Consider the following 21,189-nt stretch of genomic DNA (forward strand, 5'->3'; position numbering starts at 1 on the left):
ACATTATTTTTGTAGATAAATTAACGTCAATATATCTATAGTTTTTAGTTCCTCGCCATGTTATTTATTTTCTTCATTTTCAGGTTTATATTTACTCTACGAAATTTGGTGACATTATATAAGAAAAATAAAATAGTGTATGTTACTCTAAATAAACAAAGAACAATATCTCTATACAATTATAAAATCATATACTAAAATTAAGGAAAACCAACCTGAGATGGGAGTCCTTCTCGTTTATTAGGAGGTCTTGTAAATTTTTAAGGTGAGCTTCGTACTTTCCTTTCCCGTATTATCACCACCACAACCAATAAACATTTTCAAGCAAATCGAAAATTAGTTTAGTTAATTTCCAAATTGGTATTAATCTAATTTATGACGTTTACCTTTTTTAGTCACAGACTGCATATAAGAATGTCGCTTTGCCAAAATCTACAGAGCAAAAGAAAAAAAAGTAGGTTAGAAGAAAAAAAGTTTCATGAAACAATCAACATGTCATAAATTAGGATTTGAGTATTGAATAAGAGTTTAACGTATTTAGTCTCACTAAACTGAATTTTAACCTTCATCTTCTAACTTTGAAAAGATGTTCTTTGGCGCAAAAAGAGTATTGGTGTGCCTTGGCACAAAAACCATGCCGATCTAGATATAGAATTGTTGACTTGACAATGTTGACACGATCATTAGAAGTCATCGATCTGTCTTGTTAGAAATTGAAATTTGATATAACTCTCATATATATATATATATAGAGAGAGAGAGAGACAATGGAGCAATTACAGGTAGAAAAGAATTCATAATATCGTGAGATAGAAAAAAATTAACGGTTTTAAAGATTGTGGGATCATGATGTTAGTGGGAGAAATAATAGAAATTTTTATTTTATCTAGATTTTAATTTTGTACTGAAAAAAAAAAAAAAATATATATATATATATATATATATATATCAGTTATTTTAATAAACGAAACTGTTTTCTCTTAACAAAAAAATTACATTTTTTCTTTAAATTTTAAATGATATGCCACAAGTCAGATTTTTATTCGTCAGACGACTTGCGCTTTAGTATATAAGAGATTACCATTTACCATATTTCAAAATCTTTGACAAAAATAAATATTGAACAGAAATTTTACTTCAGTTATAATATTAAATTATTAGTCATTAGTTCATTACCATATATAAAAATTGGTAAAATATAAATTTTTATAAAGAAAATCAAGTGAGACAAAAGAGAAGATTTATCAAATTACCTTTCATACAATAAAAGTGACCAAATAATAACAACAAACAAATTCCTTTTTTGACAAACTTATCAAAGAAACAACAAATCATTGCATTACATAATTCAACGTCATTTTTCCTTATTTCAATCTACATAATAAATTTCATCTATCTTTTAAACATTCACCCCTTACTGATATGTGGACCCGATCCTCACAAAATGGGTTCATCAGCTCGTTGTCGGCTGCGATCCTTCCCGAGCTACGGCCGGTTATCCTTCCGAACGATCCAATGCTTGAAAGACCCATGAAACTGCTACTTTCTTCGCCAAGGTTTATCGATCTTCTATGCTTTCTGAGTTTTGAGGAGTTTACATCACCTGCCTCATGATCAACAACTTCATATTGGCTCTTGCTCTTGTCGTTGTTGTTGTTCTGGGCGACGACTAACCGTACGATGACACTTCTACAGAACGGGCACACCGGTGGTGTCACGGTTGAGGTCGTTGGGTTAGGTTTGTTGTGACAGCACAGTGCAAGTGTGCATTGCGCACACATTTGGTGACCACAGTCTTTGACTTCAATAGTGCATACTTGCTCAAAGCAAATGCAACAGAGTTCCGAGTCACTCATCTGTTAACAACGTATTATACCGCGTTATTAGAACATTTTACATATTATCAAACAGACAATTGAAGAAGCCTTATGTCAACTAAGCGGGTGTGACAGTACCTCAGACATGTTATCACCTGAGGCGGTGTCAGAGAAAGATGGTGAGTAAGCAGTTCCTTTGAGAATGGTTTCCTCTCTCTCTCTGTTAGCATCCATCAGTGCCTGTTCTAAGAGCAGTTTTGCCTCGTCATTAAGCTCGCTGATGAACTTTAAAGGAGATGGCCAGACCAGTGGCTCTGCAGAAGACGGGTTAAGCAACGCTCCACATGCCCCGTGCTTGTGTTTCATGGCAACAACATAGGGTATCCGCCTGAAAACATGATTTCAAGATTCAATGGCTGCTCGCATGATCATACCACAAGACTTTAAATAAAGCTTAGGAAAGTGGCAAAAGAGAATGTTTATATACCCAGAAGTGTCTCTTTGAAGACGGTCAGCACCCCAAGCAAGCAATTTTCTGACGCAATCGATAGATCCGCTTCTTGCTGCCAAATGAAGAGGTGTGCTCCCTGGAGACCTGTTTAAACAAAGCTTGGAGGATTAGTCCCAAAACACTGAAACTTCTAACAAATGTTTGATTTCAAATGAAATGATTGTATTACCCATATAGGCTAGTATTAGCACAAACAAGAGAACCACTATCCAACAGAACATTCACACATCCAGGCCGTCTTTGCCTGGCAGCTAGATGCAACGGTGTTGCTCCTTTGTCATCTCTAATATTCACAAATCTAGCATATCCCCTGAATGTTTGACCAAAAAAAAAAAAAAAAAAAGCATATCCCCTGAATAAATGCAAATCTCAAGTGTGACCTTTTTGAATCAAGAAAAGTGATCAAGATTTGGAAAGAGACCCACCAATGAACAGCAACGGGACTGGATTGAGCAGCGGAGAGAATGGCTTGAACACAATCAGCGTGTCCATAGTAAGCTGCGTAGTGCAAGCATGTTCTTCTATTGACAGAATCAAACATCAAAACCTGCAGATTGATTCCCAAGAAAGATCTCTCAACAACAAATTTTCAAGAAGGTGGAAGATTAAAGGAGACGTGTTGTGAGCTTACATTAGCTCCAACTTCAGCGAGCTTCTTCACGCAAGAGATCCTTCCATACATAGCAGCCAACATTAACGGAGTCTACAAGAATCGCAATCAGGTCAAAAGTTTTCAGCAACATAAATGCGAATCAGATGTTATTTCAAACCTGCTTGTGACGATTCAACACATCTGGATTCTCAAATCGTTCCAAAAGCAAGGTCAAAATCTGCAAAACAGAAAACATCAGAAATGCGATATTCCGGTGAGATCTCGGAGAAAACTAACCTCGATCTGGCCACTAGCAGCGGCGACGTGAAGAACGGAGTGACGATCATAAGGAGTGGTCTGATGCAACAGACTCGGATCCGAAGTCATCACTCGACGCACAGTGACGATGTCGCCGCACTGCACGGAGGCGAATATACCGTGCTCCGGTCTCGTTCCACAGCTCATGCTCTGCCCCATCTCAGCTTCTCTAGAGAGATGATGTGAAGGTTAGGAGGATAGGAATCACGACACCGTCTGCCACCGGTGAAGCGCTCAGGCGAGAGAATAAAGCGCCACGGTGGTTGGGGCTTCTTGGGATTGCAATGGAGAAGAAGAGGGAAGTTTCCCATTTATGTACAAGTTGATAGGCATTGAGATATTAATTTTTTAAATCTTTTTTTCCTTTTGGAAAGTGATTCCTTTTTGTAAAAAAAAATTAAAAGAGAGAGAGAGACGGAGACGACGACTCTATTGGTGTTGGAACTTTGAGGATCGCCCAACGGGCAGCATTTTTTGTTTGCCCGTGTCAGTTTGATTATAGTTACTCGGGCAGCTTGTCATATATTTTCTATCCTCTTTTTTTAGTGACAAATATTTTTTAATGCATTCTGTTCAAATCACAAATGATTTGTTATTAAGAAAATTAGACACGTTAATGCACATATCATATACTGAAAAATCATGCTTCTACCGGCTTATTTTTTTAAATAATTTTAAAGATAATTTTTCTAAAAAGCACAAAATAATTATCATAAAAATAGCACAAAATGAAAAAAAACAACCATAGAATAACATTCATTAAAAATAAAAAAAATAATACTAGTAAAAATAATAAATTTGAAATACATAAATATTAAAAATAAAAAATTCCAATTTACACCCTAAATTTTTAACCATAGCCCATAAACTCCCACTCCTAGAATTTAAACCTAATTCATAAAAAATTAATTTTAGGAGTAATGTGTGTTTATATTTTTTTAATGAATAATATTTTGTATATTTTTCTTTATATGCTATTTTGAAACAAACAAAAAATATATTTTATTTTTTTAACGGCTTTTTTATTGTTATCATGTGGTATTTATCTATTTTTAATCTACAAAACAATTTTTCGTGTGTTGCCAATATTTTTTATTGTAAGTTTTATTTATTTTTAATAAAGATAAACTAGGGAAGACAAACAAGAAATGCACGTATGGCACAAAAATGTAAAGACCAAAAAAATTAAAATGTATAATATAAAGTTATAATAATTTATGAAATAAATGTTTAGCAAAAAACAACAAATAAATTAAAAAGAAATTTACTTTACTAATTTCTTTGCTAATTTCTTTGGTGATAACAGAACATTCCGAACCGATGGTATTACGTTCTTCGAATATGAGACACTATTTCTATTATTTCTCCGATTTTTTTCTTTTATCTCCATATAGCCATATAGGTAGACACCACTTCATCTCCTTTTCTAATTCTAATTGCAGGTTTAGAGTTTAGACAGAGTTCAGTAATAAAAAATTTGCAGTGGCCAATTTTTTCTTCTAGTAATTTTCTTCTACTTCAAAACTATTGTGACAAAACGATTGTCAACAATGCAAAACATTTTTTTTTAAAAATATCTTCTATAGCTGTTTATTATTTTATGTAAAATTTTAAGTTTTTCATGTTTTCTGTGTTACCTCTAATCTAAACATACAAAGATATTGAGTTTCAGTTTTAATGATGATAAAGAGCGGGGTAGCTCAGTGGCGTTTAAGAGAAAATAAACCTAATACGGTGATACCATGGTTTTATTTTTGATGGCCATCGGAACTATCTTAAATGGCAAGAATACGTGGAGTACCGTGGACCTCGTGGAACTAGTCGTTTGACTTCGGTCGCCTGAACCCCACGGTTATCAAAACAAAAAGAAATTAATGATTTAATAATTTTAAAATCAAACTCGATATCTTTTTGAACATGAACCATGTAAATCTGAATAATCTTAGGGGGGCGTGTATTCAATCAAAAATTTGAGGTGATTTGATTTTTAATGAAGTTTTAGATGATTTTAACGAATTACATAGAATAAAATGATTTTTGTTAAACCACTCTAGAATATCACCTAAAACTATGGGATTTGAGTTTTAATTTTTTTTAACTAAGAAACTCCACCTAAACACTCTAAAATCACCTGAAAACTTTAAAATTCCACAATTTAAAATATTTTCAATAACAGTGGATTTCAGAGTTCTTTATAAAATGTCAAGTTCAATAACACTGGATTTTAAATGAGTTTTTAAAATTCATGTTGAATTTGTCATTTTAACACATATCACCTAAAACTCTCGGTTGAATACACTTCCTTAGATGAGATCATACAATAATAAAAAAAAATACATGGATAATATTTAACAATGATAAAAAGTAGAATAAAACATATTTACAAATCACTAAAACAGCCTGAAACCTGCCTGAAACCTTTGCTAAATAAACATCTATAAATACTGTAAATAATAACACTAAATTAATAAGTTTAAAATTCATGAATATAAACGACAAAATGATGAAATGTTTATATATCAACCTAGATCTGAAATTTTGAAGACTATAAACATTTAAAAAAAAAATTAATATAACTTTTTTTAATTTAAGGGTTTATCTCTATATAAATATCTATAAAAAATTTGGAGGCCGAGACCATGTTTTACGCTCCTATGCCCGGCCTTACGTTAATCCTTAGATATTTTAACAAACAAACTCGTGAATCCTCCTTTCACACATACACACGTCTGCATAGTTAGAGCATTTCTAACAGTCAATATCTTTATTTTTTTAAGGGATTTTCATTTCCAACAGTTTATTATCCTCTTAAATATTAAAGAGTGAATAGTATACTATCAAATTTAAAAAAGCATTGTCTATCCCTTTAAAACACTATCCACCTTTTATTTTAGTATATATAATTATATATGCCTTGAAACTGCATGAATAACTTTTTATATATTATATTTTAGTACTTATCGTTATGTTTTTTTAAAACTATTTCGATTAAAAATATATTATTAACATTTTTATACTATTTATAGTTATATTTGATTACATATTATTATATTTTTTAAAAGTATTTTATTTTAATATCTGTCAAATAGTATGTTTATTGATTTTGAAAGTTTAGTAATTACTGATAATATTGAGGACAAAAATATAATATATTATAAAATTTAAGAAATATTTAAAGATCATGATTGGAGAACTATCTTCTTCTTTTTTGAGTTTCTTTCTTTATTTAAGAGTGTGTCTTAGAAAAAAACTAGACTCTGATCCGCGCGCCAATATAAATTTTCAGTTTTTAATTATTTATTTTATTAAATTATGTATTTGTAATATTCGTTTATATTATATTCATTAAGTAAATATTTTTTTTTGCATTTTAAACTATCTATTTTTTTACGAATGTGTGATATCATATAAAAATATTTAAAAAATGAGTATAGAGTTAATTAGATAATTTTAAAAACAGAAATTTTTCTTTCGTGATATCATATAAATAATGATCCGCCCAGTTAACAAAAATCATGATTATTTTATGTGTAATTTTTTTTATTTTGACAATTTCCTTAAAACTATATTAAATTTTACATATTTTAATTAGAATATTTTTAATATCTTCACCTTTTTATTTGAAATGCAACTCAATATTTTTTTAACAATTATAACAAGATATTTAAAAAATATTTTTAGAATTTGTTTGAAAAATATGAAAATTACATTTTAAATTAAAATTATCCTAAAATATGATAAGTTTTGATGTAAACGAAAACTCAAATTATGTCAAAAATAATTATATTCAATGATAATAACAATTTTAACTGATTATTTCTTAAAAAATACATTTACAAAAATATTGTTTGAAAGAAAATTCATTTATCTTTCAAATATAAAATGAAAATATTATAATTAAATAATAAAAAATATAAATAAAAACCATAAATTTAGCAAATGACAACTGAGTTATATTATGCTAAAATTTTCTTTCTAACAATTTATCAAATGACAAATGAGTTATGAGCAAATAATACCATATAATTTTTAAAAACATAATCATTCTTAAATATTTTTTGAATAAATAATTATTTTTAAATTTAATCAACTAAAAATAATATCCGTACAATTGTGTGAGTCAAATTCTAATTTTATTGATGCATGTTATATATTAGTGTTGCATGTTTTAGGTAACATTTTAATGATGCACGTTTTTAAAAATCTTCATTATTAAAATTATGCACGTAAGGATAACTCATGAGTTTTTTTGGTTGATTAAATGAAATTATGTCTAAATTTATTTTAAGGATATTTCGTTAAGATAACTGAAAAAGACAAACAATAAAATAGGAAGTTTAAATTCATTTAAGTATATTTTATTAATGTAACTGAAATGACAAATAATAAATTAGACAATTTTATTAATTTTAGGATATTTAAGTGCAATTGAAAAAGACAATCGAAAAAAAAAAATTAATGAAGTAAGAACATTTTTAAATGAGTAGTTCTCTTTTAATAATAGGGAGACTAGTTGGAAATGATCTTAGGTGATTGGGCACATAATTATTTCGAACGAAAAGCTTATAAATGGGTGGTCAGTATGATACTAAAAGCCAACAGGGCCCCCCACTTTGAAAGTTTTTTTCTCGTCGGAGTCCAAGTGGCGCTAGATGACTTTTGTTTCCCGATGTAGACTTGACCATACTCCTATATCAAATGCTTTTTCACTTCTTTTTTTGTTCAATTAATGTTTTCGGGTGAAAAAAAGAGCAAAATCTTTTGTCTATTAATTTGGTGACATAAAGAGTAATCAATTTGATGCACACTACTAACAAAAAGAGTTACACTACTAACAAAAAGAGTTTTCTCGAATGAAAAAAAAAAGCTCTTTTATTGATGAGATACATTTTGCATTTTTTCTTTATTTACAAAACATGCAAATTAAATAACCAGATCAGATCTAGTTGGCAATATAAAAATTAGTCGTGCATATATTGTAATTTTTATAGAACTCAATATATCTTTTAAAAATCTTCATTTTTTAATTTTTTTAGCCGTAATATTATAAAATTGTAATTTATGATATTATCAAAAATATGTTGAAGAGAAAATAAAGACGAAGTTTAGAGAATTAACTTCTCCCCGTAGAAACCATATAATTAAAAATCAAAAAAGAAAAAAAAAACTCGAGAACTCTCTCAACAAAAAAGCATGGAAAACCTTAGATTGGCGGCGTCCCCCGGTGTCTGATGACCACTCCCGGAGCCGGAGGCTTCCTTTCCCCTACTCCTATGTTTTCTTTTGCTCTCATGGTAGTTCTCTCTCTTCCTGGTGATATGCACAGTGTTTCTGGAATTCGACGGAGGCCCTTGTCTTGAATCTGACCGCAGCGGAGACGAGACTGGTTGAAGGAAGGCGAACCTCTGGAACTTAGGCAAGCTGTGTGAAGAAGAACCATTGGAAAAGGTAGGCTTTTAGGGTTTGTTGGTAGGCTCCAACAGTAGTTTTCAAGCTTGACTCGTCGGTTCTCAACAACGAGATGGAGGTGGGTGGTTCCGTTGGTGTCACCCTTTTATGTAGATATGGACCTTGGTGTCTCGGATTTGAAAGGAGAGGGGCGCGTGATTGGGCGTGTGGAGCTTGCTTACCGCTTTTGGAAGGCTCTGACATCCCTAACCTCGCGAAGTGAACGTTGAGGCCTCATTGTCTCAACGAAGTAACCGGAGATCCAAAAGGCGGACGTATGTAAGCTGGATGGGCTCACGAGTCGCGTGCTGCTGCGGTTTCTATAGCTGTAAAGGATCGTCTATGGCCTTGCGGGAGATTGGAACAATGGCGCTTCATTCTGGATAAACGGAGCTTCGTAACTGCATGAAGGCTTCACTTAGGAGAAAATGCTCTATGGTTCTCATAGACAGTCGTGAGGAGGTTCAAGCTCTTTCGCTTGGTTAAGGAGGGGATTTGAGTCTCAGTGGTGGTCACGTTTCATGGTGAAGCATTTGCAGTACCAAATTACAGTGTTATCAAGTAGCTTCACTTTGTTTTCTCCTGGAGAGCGAGCTGAATCGTGTGTTCATGCCAAAACCTCAACCCGACTTTCAGAGGGATGTTTGGTAGTTCAACGGATCGCTGGAGCCTATGGTCACATGTCCTTTTGAGCTGCTCTACGGCTCCCTTGCAAGATTACAATGCCTTAGTTCCAGACTATTTGGTGTTTCCTAAGGTGGAATATACACCACTCGGTGAGGTTGCAGTTGGTCATGCACTGAATTCTAAGCTTACGGCACCAACGGCTCTGGTCTTATTTGTCGAGTTTCACTTTAGGTGACCTCAATGGTTTAGGAATGTAATCGAGAGCAGACAACCTAATCCCCTTTCGTCATTATACAATCGATGTTGTCTATTTAGTTTTGGTGATTTATGTCAACCGAAAAACTTAATTTCTTTTTGTACATATGAAGCCTTAAAAATAATTAAAATGAGTTGTAATACATTAACTCTTCAACAATGATGATAAATTTAAGAGACCCACATTTGTATTCGCATTTTACAATCGTTAAAGACCGTAGTGTTGCAAAATGTTAAAACTATTTAATTAGCAAACATTATTATATGAACTTACTCTGCGCATGCGCGCGGATTATCATCTAGTTAGGATCTTATTTTGCAAAAAAAATATTGCTCTTGAAAAATTCTGATGATACCCCTATAGAAACACTATGTTAGTAGTTAAGTATCTCAAATAAAAGAATCGTGACATTTATTTTTATTATTATTATTATTAATATTATTATTATTATTATTATTCTTTTTTTATGATCCGGATATCGAGATATTTTATGGAATCTGAGTAGCACCTGATCCGCGAAAGATATCCCGAAAGATCGCCGATTTCACCCCATATTAATTGACTGTAGCCAGACGCGGAGTTAATAATTTCGCACTGGAAGAAAATCGATCCCTGGTCTAGATCAACGAGACGATTTTTTCTCTAGTGGAGACCATTAGACTATCGTGACGTGGTTTATCTATTTATTTTTTTGGTCATCTGTTATTATTTTGGGTTAACAGATAACATAAGTTGCATTATATCCAAAAAAGTCAAATTTCCTTTTTTTTCTTAGTATTTTAGAGTTATTCTTGGATTCACCCCCAGGGTGAACTTTTAGATTCACCAGCCAATAAGATTTCATTATTTCAATTTCGATATCTTTTAAAAAAAGAAACAAAATATTATCAAGTTATATTATGTTTTTAAAATTAAAAAAGTTAAAAAAAATAGCACCTACAGAAAAAAGAATTAAAAAAATCTTTTTAACGTCGTCAGCAAAACACTAAACCCTAAATCCTAATCCCTAAACCCTAAATCCTAAACCCTAAACCCTTGGATAAACCTAAACCCTTGGGTAAACCTTAAACTCTTGGGTAAACTCTAAACCCTTGGATAAACCCTAAACCCTTGGATAAATCCTAAACTCTAAATAAAAACACTAAACCTTAAAACTCTAAACCCTAAATCCTAAACCCTAAACCCTAAACCCTAAACCCTGAGTGTTTTAGACCCTAAACCCTGAGTGTTTTAGTGTTTAGTGATTTTGATTTAAAGTTTAAGATTTATCCTAGAGTTTAAGATTTATCCTAGAGTCTAAGGTTTACCCAAGGGTTTAAGGTTTAGGATTTAGGGTTTAGGGATTAGGATATAGGGTTTAATGTTTTGCTGACGACGTTAAAAATATTTTTTTTTGTAATTACTACTATTTTTTATTTATTTCTTTTTACCTTTTAATTTTAAAAAGATAATATAATTTGACAATATTTTGTTTTCTTTTTTAAAAGATATCGAATATGAAATAACACAATCCTATTGGTTCATCCAAATAATAAGTCCTATCTTTACCTTTTATCTACAAAACTAATTTCCTTTTTATGTTTATTACACAAATAAGCCAACAAATAATCATTCAAAAATAAAATATAAAACGGTGATGTATGGTTTGGGGAAAATATTAATATAATTAGAAAAAGAAACTAAATAAATAGAGTGTACGATAGATGGAGAAGTTTATATATTACAAAATATGAATAATAAATAATTGATCGGCATGCAAGCTTTGTCAGACTCGACAATTTGTTTTTTGCTCTTCTTTTTATTTCCACCGACAATTATTTTTACTTTCATGTCTCGTCTATTTATTTTTCCTACGATTTTTTTTTTCTTTTCTATTTGGTGGCACTTTTTTTTTTAACTATTTTGTTGGCACTTTGATGATTTCGTTTTAACTCATTTGGATATCTCCTATCCATAGCACTAAGGTTGTGATCAGTAATTTATAGTGTAAAAGAAAAGTATAGTAAAAGTGAAAATGAGGGAGAAACATAAAATGGTAAAGAGAGGAAAAAAGAAAAAAATTAGTTTTGCTAGATAGTAACTAGAGTAATTTAGAGAGAAAACAATTCTACTTGATTAGCAAATAAAAGTAATAATTTCCACCTCTTTTATTTACTCTTACAATGCTAACCAGTCATATTCTATATGTAAAAACAGATTATTGATTATAATTCAAACTGTTAAATTATTTTCATTTTCAACCATGGCCTTAGATTTTTTTTCTGACAAAGACGACACTAGTTTTTACACTAAAAATAGTTTTATCATTATATTTTAAAATTAAAATTTACTATTAAAATTTAATATGTTCAATAAATAATTATTATGTAAGTATATCATAATAAGATATATTTTATTTTACTTTTTTTTATTGTATTTATCTTAGATATTTATTTAATTTTATATTTTATTAATATAATAACTGAATAATGTTTAATGGTGTAAATATGTATCGCACTTTGATGTAGTACTATAACTTTACTAGAAAAAATTAGCGTGAAACTAAACTAAAACGGTGTTTTACTGTTAGATTGGAGACGATCCGAAAATGATACATAATCACTCTTTTCTTACAAATATATACACATTTATAGAGTTGTATTTCCTAAAACATGCAAAATAACCTAATTTCCTCTGAAAAATCATAATTAAAATATCATGATCATGGTACTGCAAGAAGTCACAAATAATAATATTCTCTTAAGGACCTTAGACTATCTCTACAATGGCCAATTTAACACTTTTTTTACCAAAAATAATAATATTCTCTTACCGAGTGTTTATTAATTAGTATCAACTCAAAGGTAATTCGCAAAGCCTACGAATAGTCGCTCTTCTGATAAACCTTAGATATCTTTTAATATTCCAACACTGAAGAAATCAAAGTATGAAATGGGTTTTGTTTAGAATAACAAAAAAACCTACTAGACTGAATGTACTGTAGTGATTATAACGTAACGTAGGTTACAACCAGAAAAGGCACTGTAGTAATTATAAAGTCAGATTTTTAAGCTGCTGCAAGAAGTTAATTTATAGTACAAAAGAGTATATCGTATCTCATAAACAAAATTAGTAAACTAAGACAAGTGGATTCATAACGTCTGTGCGAAGTAATACTACTTTTTGGCGCTTCCATTATATTAACACATACAAATTCTGAAAGGTATTAACGAGTTATTTACTTATCAAGTAAGTGATATTCTTTACTTTAAAAACAGTGGAAAAAAAACTGTGAAAATAAAACGTTAATATATAACAGTTTTAGATTTGCTGGGATCTGAAGTTAAGTATATGGAAACAAACATCAAGTCTCTTTGCCAAAAAATTGTTTGATGGATCTTGATGTCATATGAGGTGAGTTTAATGTTTAAAACAACAAAAAAAACAGACTCACATATATATATTGCAGTTTTTGAAATTCGCAAATTAGTAAAACCAAATCAAAAAGTCTCATAATAAAACAATCTATTTGATCGGATACGTTAAATACTACAAACTAAGAGTAGACTTTTTTGTTGTTGTATACATCATCGTTCAACAGAAAACTTACATGTTAGACAATTATACATGGAGAATCGACAGTTCAGCTTACAACATATATGAGTTTCCGAGAAGTAGCATTATATAATTGTATTTATCTGAAAATTATTAGATAATTTGTATAAAGGATGATAATAAATAGTGTTCAACTTTAATATACACAGAAATAAATTAACACAGCAAACTAATATTGTATAACTTGAATTTTAAGAAAATGATATTCGTCCGATGATTTTGTTCTAAGCTCATAAAGTATATGTTTCTTTTCACACAACATGCAATTTTATAAACGTATACAACTCATCCTGTTCGTTGAGTAGCAGAGAAATACTTGTCTTGTTAGCACAACCAAGAGCGTATCAGAGAATCATATCACTTAGATTTTATAACTTGTACGGCTTAATAACAGATGACATATCATAAATGTTAAAAAGTGACATAAGATTCCGAAAGATTCTTCTAAATACTTTAAATTAAGAATCCATTTGATTATATCAGGAATATTTTCTATGTACGTAGGCAGGGGCATCTACATGAAAATAAATAAATTTTGAAATCTGCCACATATAACTTTTCAAATATCCAAATACTTTATTTAAGAAATGTCGGAATTGAACACTTATGATGAATTTTTAAATAAGACTTCCCGAAAATGCAATTCTAAAATATATAGATAGTCTCAACCTAAGATGAATAAATGGTGGTCAGAAGTAGATATGCGTAATGTTTGTCCAATAAAAAGAGAGATTTAAGATGTGATTAAGAATTTAAGATAGTTAATTAGATTTTTAATTGGTAAGTAGCTTTCATGGGGTTTTGCTTAAACGCGATTAGGTGGCTGAAAATAGTCTTTAGGTGGAGATGAGAAGAGTAGACAATCAACTGACATTTCTGACTACTAATTAGGTTACGTAATTAGGCGTTAAAAGTACTATGTGTTGTGAGAATAGCGGCGAACAAATCAAGCAGACTATATGATGCAGCGGAAAGTACAGTAATATAAAAATCTTATTTAATCTCTGAATGCATAAAATCAATGTTTTCTCAAATTCGTTGAGATCCTTATAGATCTACCAAAACAAAAAACAAATAGAAAATTTTTAACTTTTATTGATCAAATGATAAAAATCAGTACAAACTTAAGAGTAAAAGAATATATATAAAAAACATAAAACATTAAAACAATAAAGATAATTATCTAAATTTAATATAACTAATCAAAATATTAAATTTATTGGGACATTGTGCGTTTTTGTTGTTTTGAACGGATCTTTGCCGAATATGTAATGTCTGGTTTCATAATTATCATGTCTTCACCATATTTGATCATATAGTGGAGGACCAATAATTTTTTTGTACTTTTTGTACAAATCTTTCTTCCACGGATATTCATCTGTAGGATAATAACGTCTGAGCAACATAGTAATCAGAGAAACAAAATCAAACTTTGATTAAGAAACCAAAGTGCCAGTTCTGATATTAATCGATGTAACGGAAGGTACGACAATACAAAAATCTTATTTAGTATTTAAGTACCTAAGAGCATGATTAATCCGGAGTCCTTAGGATAAGGTTCTTAGCGGAAGTTAAGAAACAGTTTCTTAACTTCCGTAAGAATCTTATCCTAAGAACCCCGGATTAATCATGGTTTAAGATTAATGTTTTCTCAAATCTACTGAGATCTCTATAGATCTACCGAAAACAAAGAACAAAATAAAATTTAATCAAATTAAAAAACTCAACACAAACTTAAGATTAAAAAACTATATATAAGAAAGCTATAACACTCTAAAATAATAAAAATAATTATCTAAATTTAATTTAATTAATAAAATAAACAATAAAATATTTAGAAATATTCTAAATACTTATGTGCATCACTATATAATCCAGCTAAATATTTAAGCCCACCATATGGCGTAGGCTGTTTCCTACATCAAATATTTTTTATCAACTCTTATCAAGAAAACCAGAAGTAAGCAAAAAATCATAACCTAAGTCTGAACGAAAACAGATATAGTTTAATCTAAATTTTATTAGGTTACCGTATTTATTAAATGTTTGTTTATGCTTGGTTTAAAAATTATGAATTCAAATTTTTTTGGGTATCTTTTAAAAAAACTGTGGTTTACTTTATCTTTCGTTGTTGATAGGAAACAAAAAAATAAACTTGGCGAAGTTTGGAGGAAATAGAGGCACATGACTATGTGCATATGCATTTGGACATTCTTTTAGATTCGAAACATTTTTTTGGATTTTAAAATTTTTGGTATTAATGTTATATACTTCATTCAGTATTTTTTTTATTGGATTTCGTTCAGTTCTGACTAGGTTTACACCGGTTTGGACATGTCTCTTAAAAACCAAGAATTACCCGAACACCCATTAGATATGGTATGCACTAGGTACTTATCGAAAATAATCATATACGGTATTAGATTTTGATCCGCACAATCGTGCGGGTAATTATTTTATTTCTACACACATAATTATTTGTTTTACATGATTAATTGTAATATTTACCATATTATTAATTGTTTAATATAACATTTTAAAACACAATAATTTTATAGTTCACTTACAATAATTAAATTTATTTGTTTTAAATTTTCATATTTTAAATCATTTGATACAAAATTCCAAATTGAAATTTTTTACTGGTGAAGATCAAAGATTTATTGAAAAATATTATATTAAATTAATATCGCAGATTAATACAAAACTGTACATGTATTTAGTTATAGTTAGAAAATTAATTCGATATTTTAAAAGTTTGTTTTAGTTAAAATGAAATATAAATTTAATTTTAAAATAAACACGATATTAACTAAATATTTAAAAGTTTTGTTTAAGTGAAAAATGAATATACATTTATGTTAAATAAACACGAGATTATTTAATTATTTAAAAAAATTATTTTAATAAAAAAATTAAATATATATATATATATTTATTTATATTTATATTGTAAATAAAAAAATATGAAAAGATTTTATTAAAAAATAATTTTAGAGTAAATATAGGAATATCTATTTGATTTGTTTGTCTTAGAATAATTCAAATAATTTAAATATTTATATAAAAGTTGATTTTAATAATTTTCTAAGGGATGGTCCAAATTAAAAAATCACACATGAACCAAGTCATGAATTCTCTTTTAACAGAAGAGATATATAATTTGGTTGGGCTTTTTAAAATTAAAACTACCTAAGTTTACTCGAAAATACTCTAATTACATAAACTATATAAATCATAGTCTCCGGGACTTTTTTCACTTTTACTGTAAACCTGTGCTGATCTTTGTCGTTACTATATAATTTGAGAGTGATAAAGAAAAAGGCTGGCATGTGGTGCAATTTCATCTCAACAGCTCTCCAAACCTAGAAACATTATAGTCAAAAAAGTAAAATTTATTGATTCATTCGATTAACAACTGGCACTTTTTATTTTGCCATAATATTTTGTACATGAATATATCATTGTGCTCGCTCATAGGGAATTGTGAAAAATATAACTAGATGCGGGGATGCATGCATTTCCATTCCTAAAGAGAAGAAAAAGATGGGAGGGGAAGCAGTATGTTGTTCGTCGACTTGTCAAGTGAAGGTGTAATACATTTCAAGGTATCAATGAAATTGTAGAGAGCGGAAACAGATTCATTTGCTAGCAAATTTTTAATATTTTGAAACTGTCAAGGTTGGTATTGAATTGGATAACCAAGAAGAAATTTTGCTAAATTTTTTATTATTTTTTTCTGGTCAAATAATCAATCAATGGAGTCTTTTAAGTTGGAAAAAGAAATAAAAGAAACAAGTTTTTTTTTGCTCTGAGCTCACGACTAGGTTTTGTTTTCGGTTCGAACAAACCCAATAAACACATTCAGAACCGGTCCGGTTAACTTACTGGTCCAATAAAATGCTCCAAACCAGAACAATCCAGCAAATGAAAAGCACAATCCATGTCTTACCTTAAGAAGCAATTTCCAACCGTCGATTCATTAGTCCCGGATCGCCATCCTCAGCCGTACAATGAAAACATAATCGAACGGCTACGATTTAGTAGTCTCTTTTTATAAATATCTACATCTCTGCTTCCTCCGATTCACAATCTGAATCTAATACTTAGTTATATATTCTAGAGAAAGTTTCCAAAGAAAAATGTCAGGAAGAGGAAAGGGAGGAAAGGGATTGGGAAAAGGAGGAGCGAAGAGACACAGGAAGGTTCTGAGAGACAACATCCAAGGAATTACGAAGCCTGCGATCAGGCGTCTTGCTCGCAGAGGAGGCGTTAAGCGAATCAGCGGTTTGATCTACGAAGAAACGAGAGGAGTCCTGAAGATCTTTCTCGAGAATGTGATCAGAGACGCCGTCACTTACACCGAGCACGCGAGGAGGAAGACGGTGACGGCAATGGATGTGGTTTATGCTTTGAAGAGACAAGGACGTACTCTCTACGGATTCGGTGGTTGAATCGTTTTCGATTTGTTGTGTTGTGTTGCTACTATTAAGTCTTGCGGTCAAGAAGTGTTGTAACGAAGTTCTTCTCTTTATCGGTTAATGGAAATATGATTAATCAGATCTCTTTATTTCGCTGATAGAATTCAAGTTTTTATTAAATCTTTATAAACCTGATTACGATGATACGGCTATCTTCATGAATTGGAATTGTTGCTGATGCCCAGAAATTTATTTTGCTTAAATTTATCAATTTTGTTGAGTTTATAAAGAGAAAATATGGAATTTACTGTCTAGGGTTTGTGAAAATTAGTAAAATAAAACTAATTTTCGCTCTTCCCTGTCCCAAGTTACTTAGCATTATTATCACTGTGATGTTGTGTTTGAATTGAATTGCATTGTCGAAGTTTGTTTATCAGCAACATAGTTCTTCTAACTTCTAACAGAAAGAAAAATCCAAAAATTTCGTTTTACAGTACTGTGAAATTGAACCGCGAAGCTAAAATTTTAAGTTGTTTTGTTCGGCGGCAAACTTCTAGAGAGTCTGAAATTTCAGATGTTTTAAGAAAAACCACAAATTAAGGACCGCACGCCACATCATCAATCCAGGATAAAACCTTCCAAACGATGCATAAACCGTTAGATCATAATCAGATAATCAAATGGCAATATAACTTTGAAAAATAAGGAAAAAGGAAGGGCCCTACCGGATTCGAACCGGTGACCTATTGATCTGCAGTCAATTGCTCTACCACTGAGCTAAGGACCCTTGCTGTTCGTAGATTGGATATAGAAATATATTACTAGATATGCAAGATGCACAAATTATGATCCAAGAATCATACGTATTTCGATTCCAAAACATACATTTATAGATTGTATGTTGAAAAAAATATTTAGGTAGAGGTTGTCAAAAAAAAAAAAGTGTATTAAGGTAGTGACTCGAGACACTAGTTTCTACATTGGATTAAGCTAGAAACGCAATAATTTAAACGAGCTTTCAAAAGAGTCACTTTTTTTTTTTTTTTTTTTTTTTTTCAAAAGAGTCACGTTATATGTGGGTTTCCATCCCAAAACACGATCGGATTAGAGAGACTGATGCAACGACCATAACTCCTGCGAATATCGTCGGCACGAAAAGGTCGAAAGCTGATCGCTTAACTGTTTCAGACGGCACGCACACCATCTCTCCCGGTAAATCAATTGGAATCCTCACCAACCCATTTCCTCCGTCGCAGAGATTTGAGGAAGATGACAATGTAGACACAAACGCCATCTCTGGTGCGAAAGACGCAAAACCCACCGTCAGCATTAGGAGCAATGTCCACGTGGCGGCTTGTACAAGAACCGGCCAAGGCGACGCTGAGATTTTCCTAAGAATTGGCTCCATTGGAAACGACAGCACATCCAAATTTCGACGAGAAACTAACCAAATTAAATATTTATTTTTCTTTGCAGATGAGACGATCTGAATGAGATTTGCCTTAAGGAAGAGGAGCAAAAGAAGGATGCGATTTCTGCGTGTGTGACAAAGAAGAGTGGGAGAGAGGACGCTTGCACGTTTAGTGAACTCCTCTTTGAATTACAGTTTTGCCATCTCTTCGTCCAAAAATAATATATGTAACGAAATTTATCAATACAATCAGAAATTATTATAAGGTTGTGGTGTTGCTTAATTAAAATTATAAAATGGTAGGGAGTGGGTTTTATTGATGATCATCACCTAACTAACCAACGACCGAGAAATGTCCACCTCAAAACTAGTTTCAGTTTGAAGGTGTTGTGTAATGATAGTGTAGAGGACACTGAATGGTTGGGAATTGTCGAGTCATTAGATTTTACAATGATGATGAGTGTAGCAAACAGGTGGTAGTTTTCAATTCCAGTAAAGTTTGTGGCTTTGACTTAATCAAAACGCAAGTATGTGGCAATAATTTAACAAAAGTCGGTGATTAACCTCTCAAGTTAGTGATGCATTAACTATTTATATTCTTGTTGTCAGGTGAGGTTTAATTAAATACTAATATGAGTCTTACAAGTGAACCAATAAAGAACATCCAATTCAAACTCTCTCTCGTTAGCTTTTGCGTTTGGATTATGGTTGAATGATATTTTAGTACAAGTTTAGCAACTGTCTCTCCCTAGAAGATCACATCTAGTTTAAAAATAGGCTAAATGAGATTAATTTCAGGTTAAACTAATTCGAAGAATGAGAGTTAAACAGAAAGAGACGATTAATCATTCCATATGTTCTTACACAGTCACCAAATCATAAAGCTAAGATGAGCATAATCCATACCAAAAGACAAACCCAAAAGCGCTCAGATCTAGAATCCTAACAAGTGATTTCATTCAAGAGCTAGTAAACTTAGTCACAGCCTTGGTTCCTTCAGACACGGCGTGCTTAGCAAGCTCACCAGGAAGAACAAGTCTAACAGCTGTCTGGATCTCGCGAGAAGTAATGGTCGGCTTCTTGTTGTACCTTGCGAGTTTCGACGCTTCCTGAGCAAGCTTCTCGAAGATGTCGTTGATGAAGCTGTTCATGATCCCCATGGCCTTACTCGAGATTCCGATGTCTGGGTGGACTTGCTTAAGAACCTTGAAGATGTATATCTTGTACGTCTCGATGTTCTTCTTGCTGCGCTTCTTCTTCTTGTCGGTCGCGCCGATGGCTTCCTTAGGTAGCTTCTTTCCGGCCTTGGGCTTCTTCTCAGCTGGTGCTTTCTCCGCTACCTTCTCTTCCTCCACTGGCTTCTCTGCGGCGGCGGGTTTCTTCTCTGCTGGTTTCTTTCCTGCCTTTGGTGCCATCGTGAGTCTCTCTCTCTTTTTCTTTGATTTTCTCGGAAACGAAGACGAGATTTAGGTTTTGGGATGAAGGAACTCTGAAGCGTGTGGAGATATTAAGAAGGAAGAACAAACACATTCTATTGGATAAGATTTATTCACGAGGATCGCTGACGTAAGACGACTATGTCCGTTGGATGGATGAGATTATATATCTAAATCAACGGTTGTTAGATATGTGTTTTTTCTTTTCGGATCGCTGACGTGGACCATCGCTTTTTGTCTTTGGTAAGGTGTGATGTAATTATAAAGAAAAATAAATAAACGCGAGTAAACATTTATTGAGATATTTCCAATTGATTGAAAAACACTAACAAAACATAACATTAATGGGATCCCATCAGAACTCAGCGCTTAAGCGTACAAAACATAACATTAATGGGATCCCATCAGAACTCAGCGCTTAAGCGTGTTTGGACTAGAGTAGTACTAAGTTGGGTTACCTCCCGGCAAGTCTTCGTGTTGCACCCTTTTTTATTTTGTGGAAACCCCTTGGTCCAGTGGTTTAACCAAGGGTTCATTAATGGTTTTACACCATGAGATCTGAGTTTCAATTCCCGGAGAAGACAGAATTATATGAATTAAAGGAGAAAAAGCTTACAAGAGATCTACAACATGGCGCAAGGAATACTGTCAAGCGTGGATCCGATAGGGCGGCTCATGTGATGCAGTCATACGTGAATTCTCATACGGCAGGTAGAATTGTCGGCTGTAGAATCGTCTGTAATATTTTTCATAGTTGT

General features: G+C 31.7%; 3 protein-coding genes, 1 non-coding gene and 1 pseudogene across 4 annotated transcripts; 1 reads left to right on the forward strand and 4 right to left on the reverse strand.

Moving 5' to 3' along the window:
• Positions 1–1,223: 1,223 nt before the first annotated feature.
• On the reverse strand, positions 1,224–3,564 carry LOC106437458 (annotated as a pseudogene).
• A 13,673-nt stretch (positions 3,565–17,237) lies between these two features.
• Positions 17,238–17,725, forward strand: LOC106437381 (histone H4). The gene has a single exon (XM_013878275.3). It carries the CDS (start codon positions 17,306–17,308, stop codon positions 17,615–17,617), a length of 312 nt encoding a protein of 103 aa, XP_013733729.1. The 5' UTR covers positions 17,238–17,305; the 3' UTR covers positions 17,618–17,725.
• A 574-nt stretch (positions 17,726–18,299) lies between these two features.
• TRNAC-GCA lies at positions 18,300–18,371 on the reverse strand. The gene has a single exon. It is a non-coding gene; the product is annotated as a tRNA-Cys (tRNA).
• A 143-nt stretch (positions 18,372–18,514) lies between these two features.
• BNAC03G26420D lies at positions 18,515–19,592 on the reverse strand. The gene has a single exon (XM_013878313.3). The coding sequence runs from the start codon at positions 18,990–18,992 to the stop codon at positions 18,654–18,656; it is 339 nt and encodes a 112-aa protein (XP_013733767.1). The 5' UTR covers positions 18,993–19,592; the 3' UTR covers positions 18,515–18,653.
• A 226-nt stretch (positions 19,593–19,818) lies between these two features.
• On the reverse strand, positions 19,819–20,724 carry LOC106437471 (histone H2B.3). The gene has a single exon (XM_013878365.3). The coding sequence runs from the start codon at positions 20,408–20,410 to the stop codon at positions 19,955–19,957; it is 456 nt and encodes a 151-aa protein (XP_013733819.1). The 5' UTR covers positions 20,411–20,724; the 3' UTR covers positions 19,819–19,954.
• Between the last annotated feature and the right edge of the window lie 465 nt (positions 20,725–21,189).

The sequence above is a fragment of the Brassica napus genome, chromosome C3, assembly GCF_020379485.1.
Source record: "Brassica napus cultivar Da-Ae chromosome C3, Da-Ae, whole genome shotgun sequence".
Classification (NCBI taxonomy): Eukaryota; Viridiplantae; Streptophyta; class Magnoliopsida; order Brassicales; family Brassicaceae; genus Brassica; species Brassica napus.

Coding starts and splice junctions, on each gene's coding strand:
- LOC106437381 (XM_013878275.3), top strand. CDS start 17,306: ATGTCAGGAAGAGGAAAGGGAGGAAAGGGATTGGGAAAAGGAGGAGCG.
- BNAC03G26420D (XM_013878313.3), bottom strand. CDS start 18,992: ATGGAGCCAATTCTTAGGAAAATCTCAGCGTCGCCTTGGCCGGTTCTT.
- LOC106437471 (XM_013878365.3), bottom strand. CDS start 20,410: ATGGCACCAAAGGCAGGAAAGAAACCAGCAGAGAAGAAACCCGCCGCC.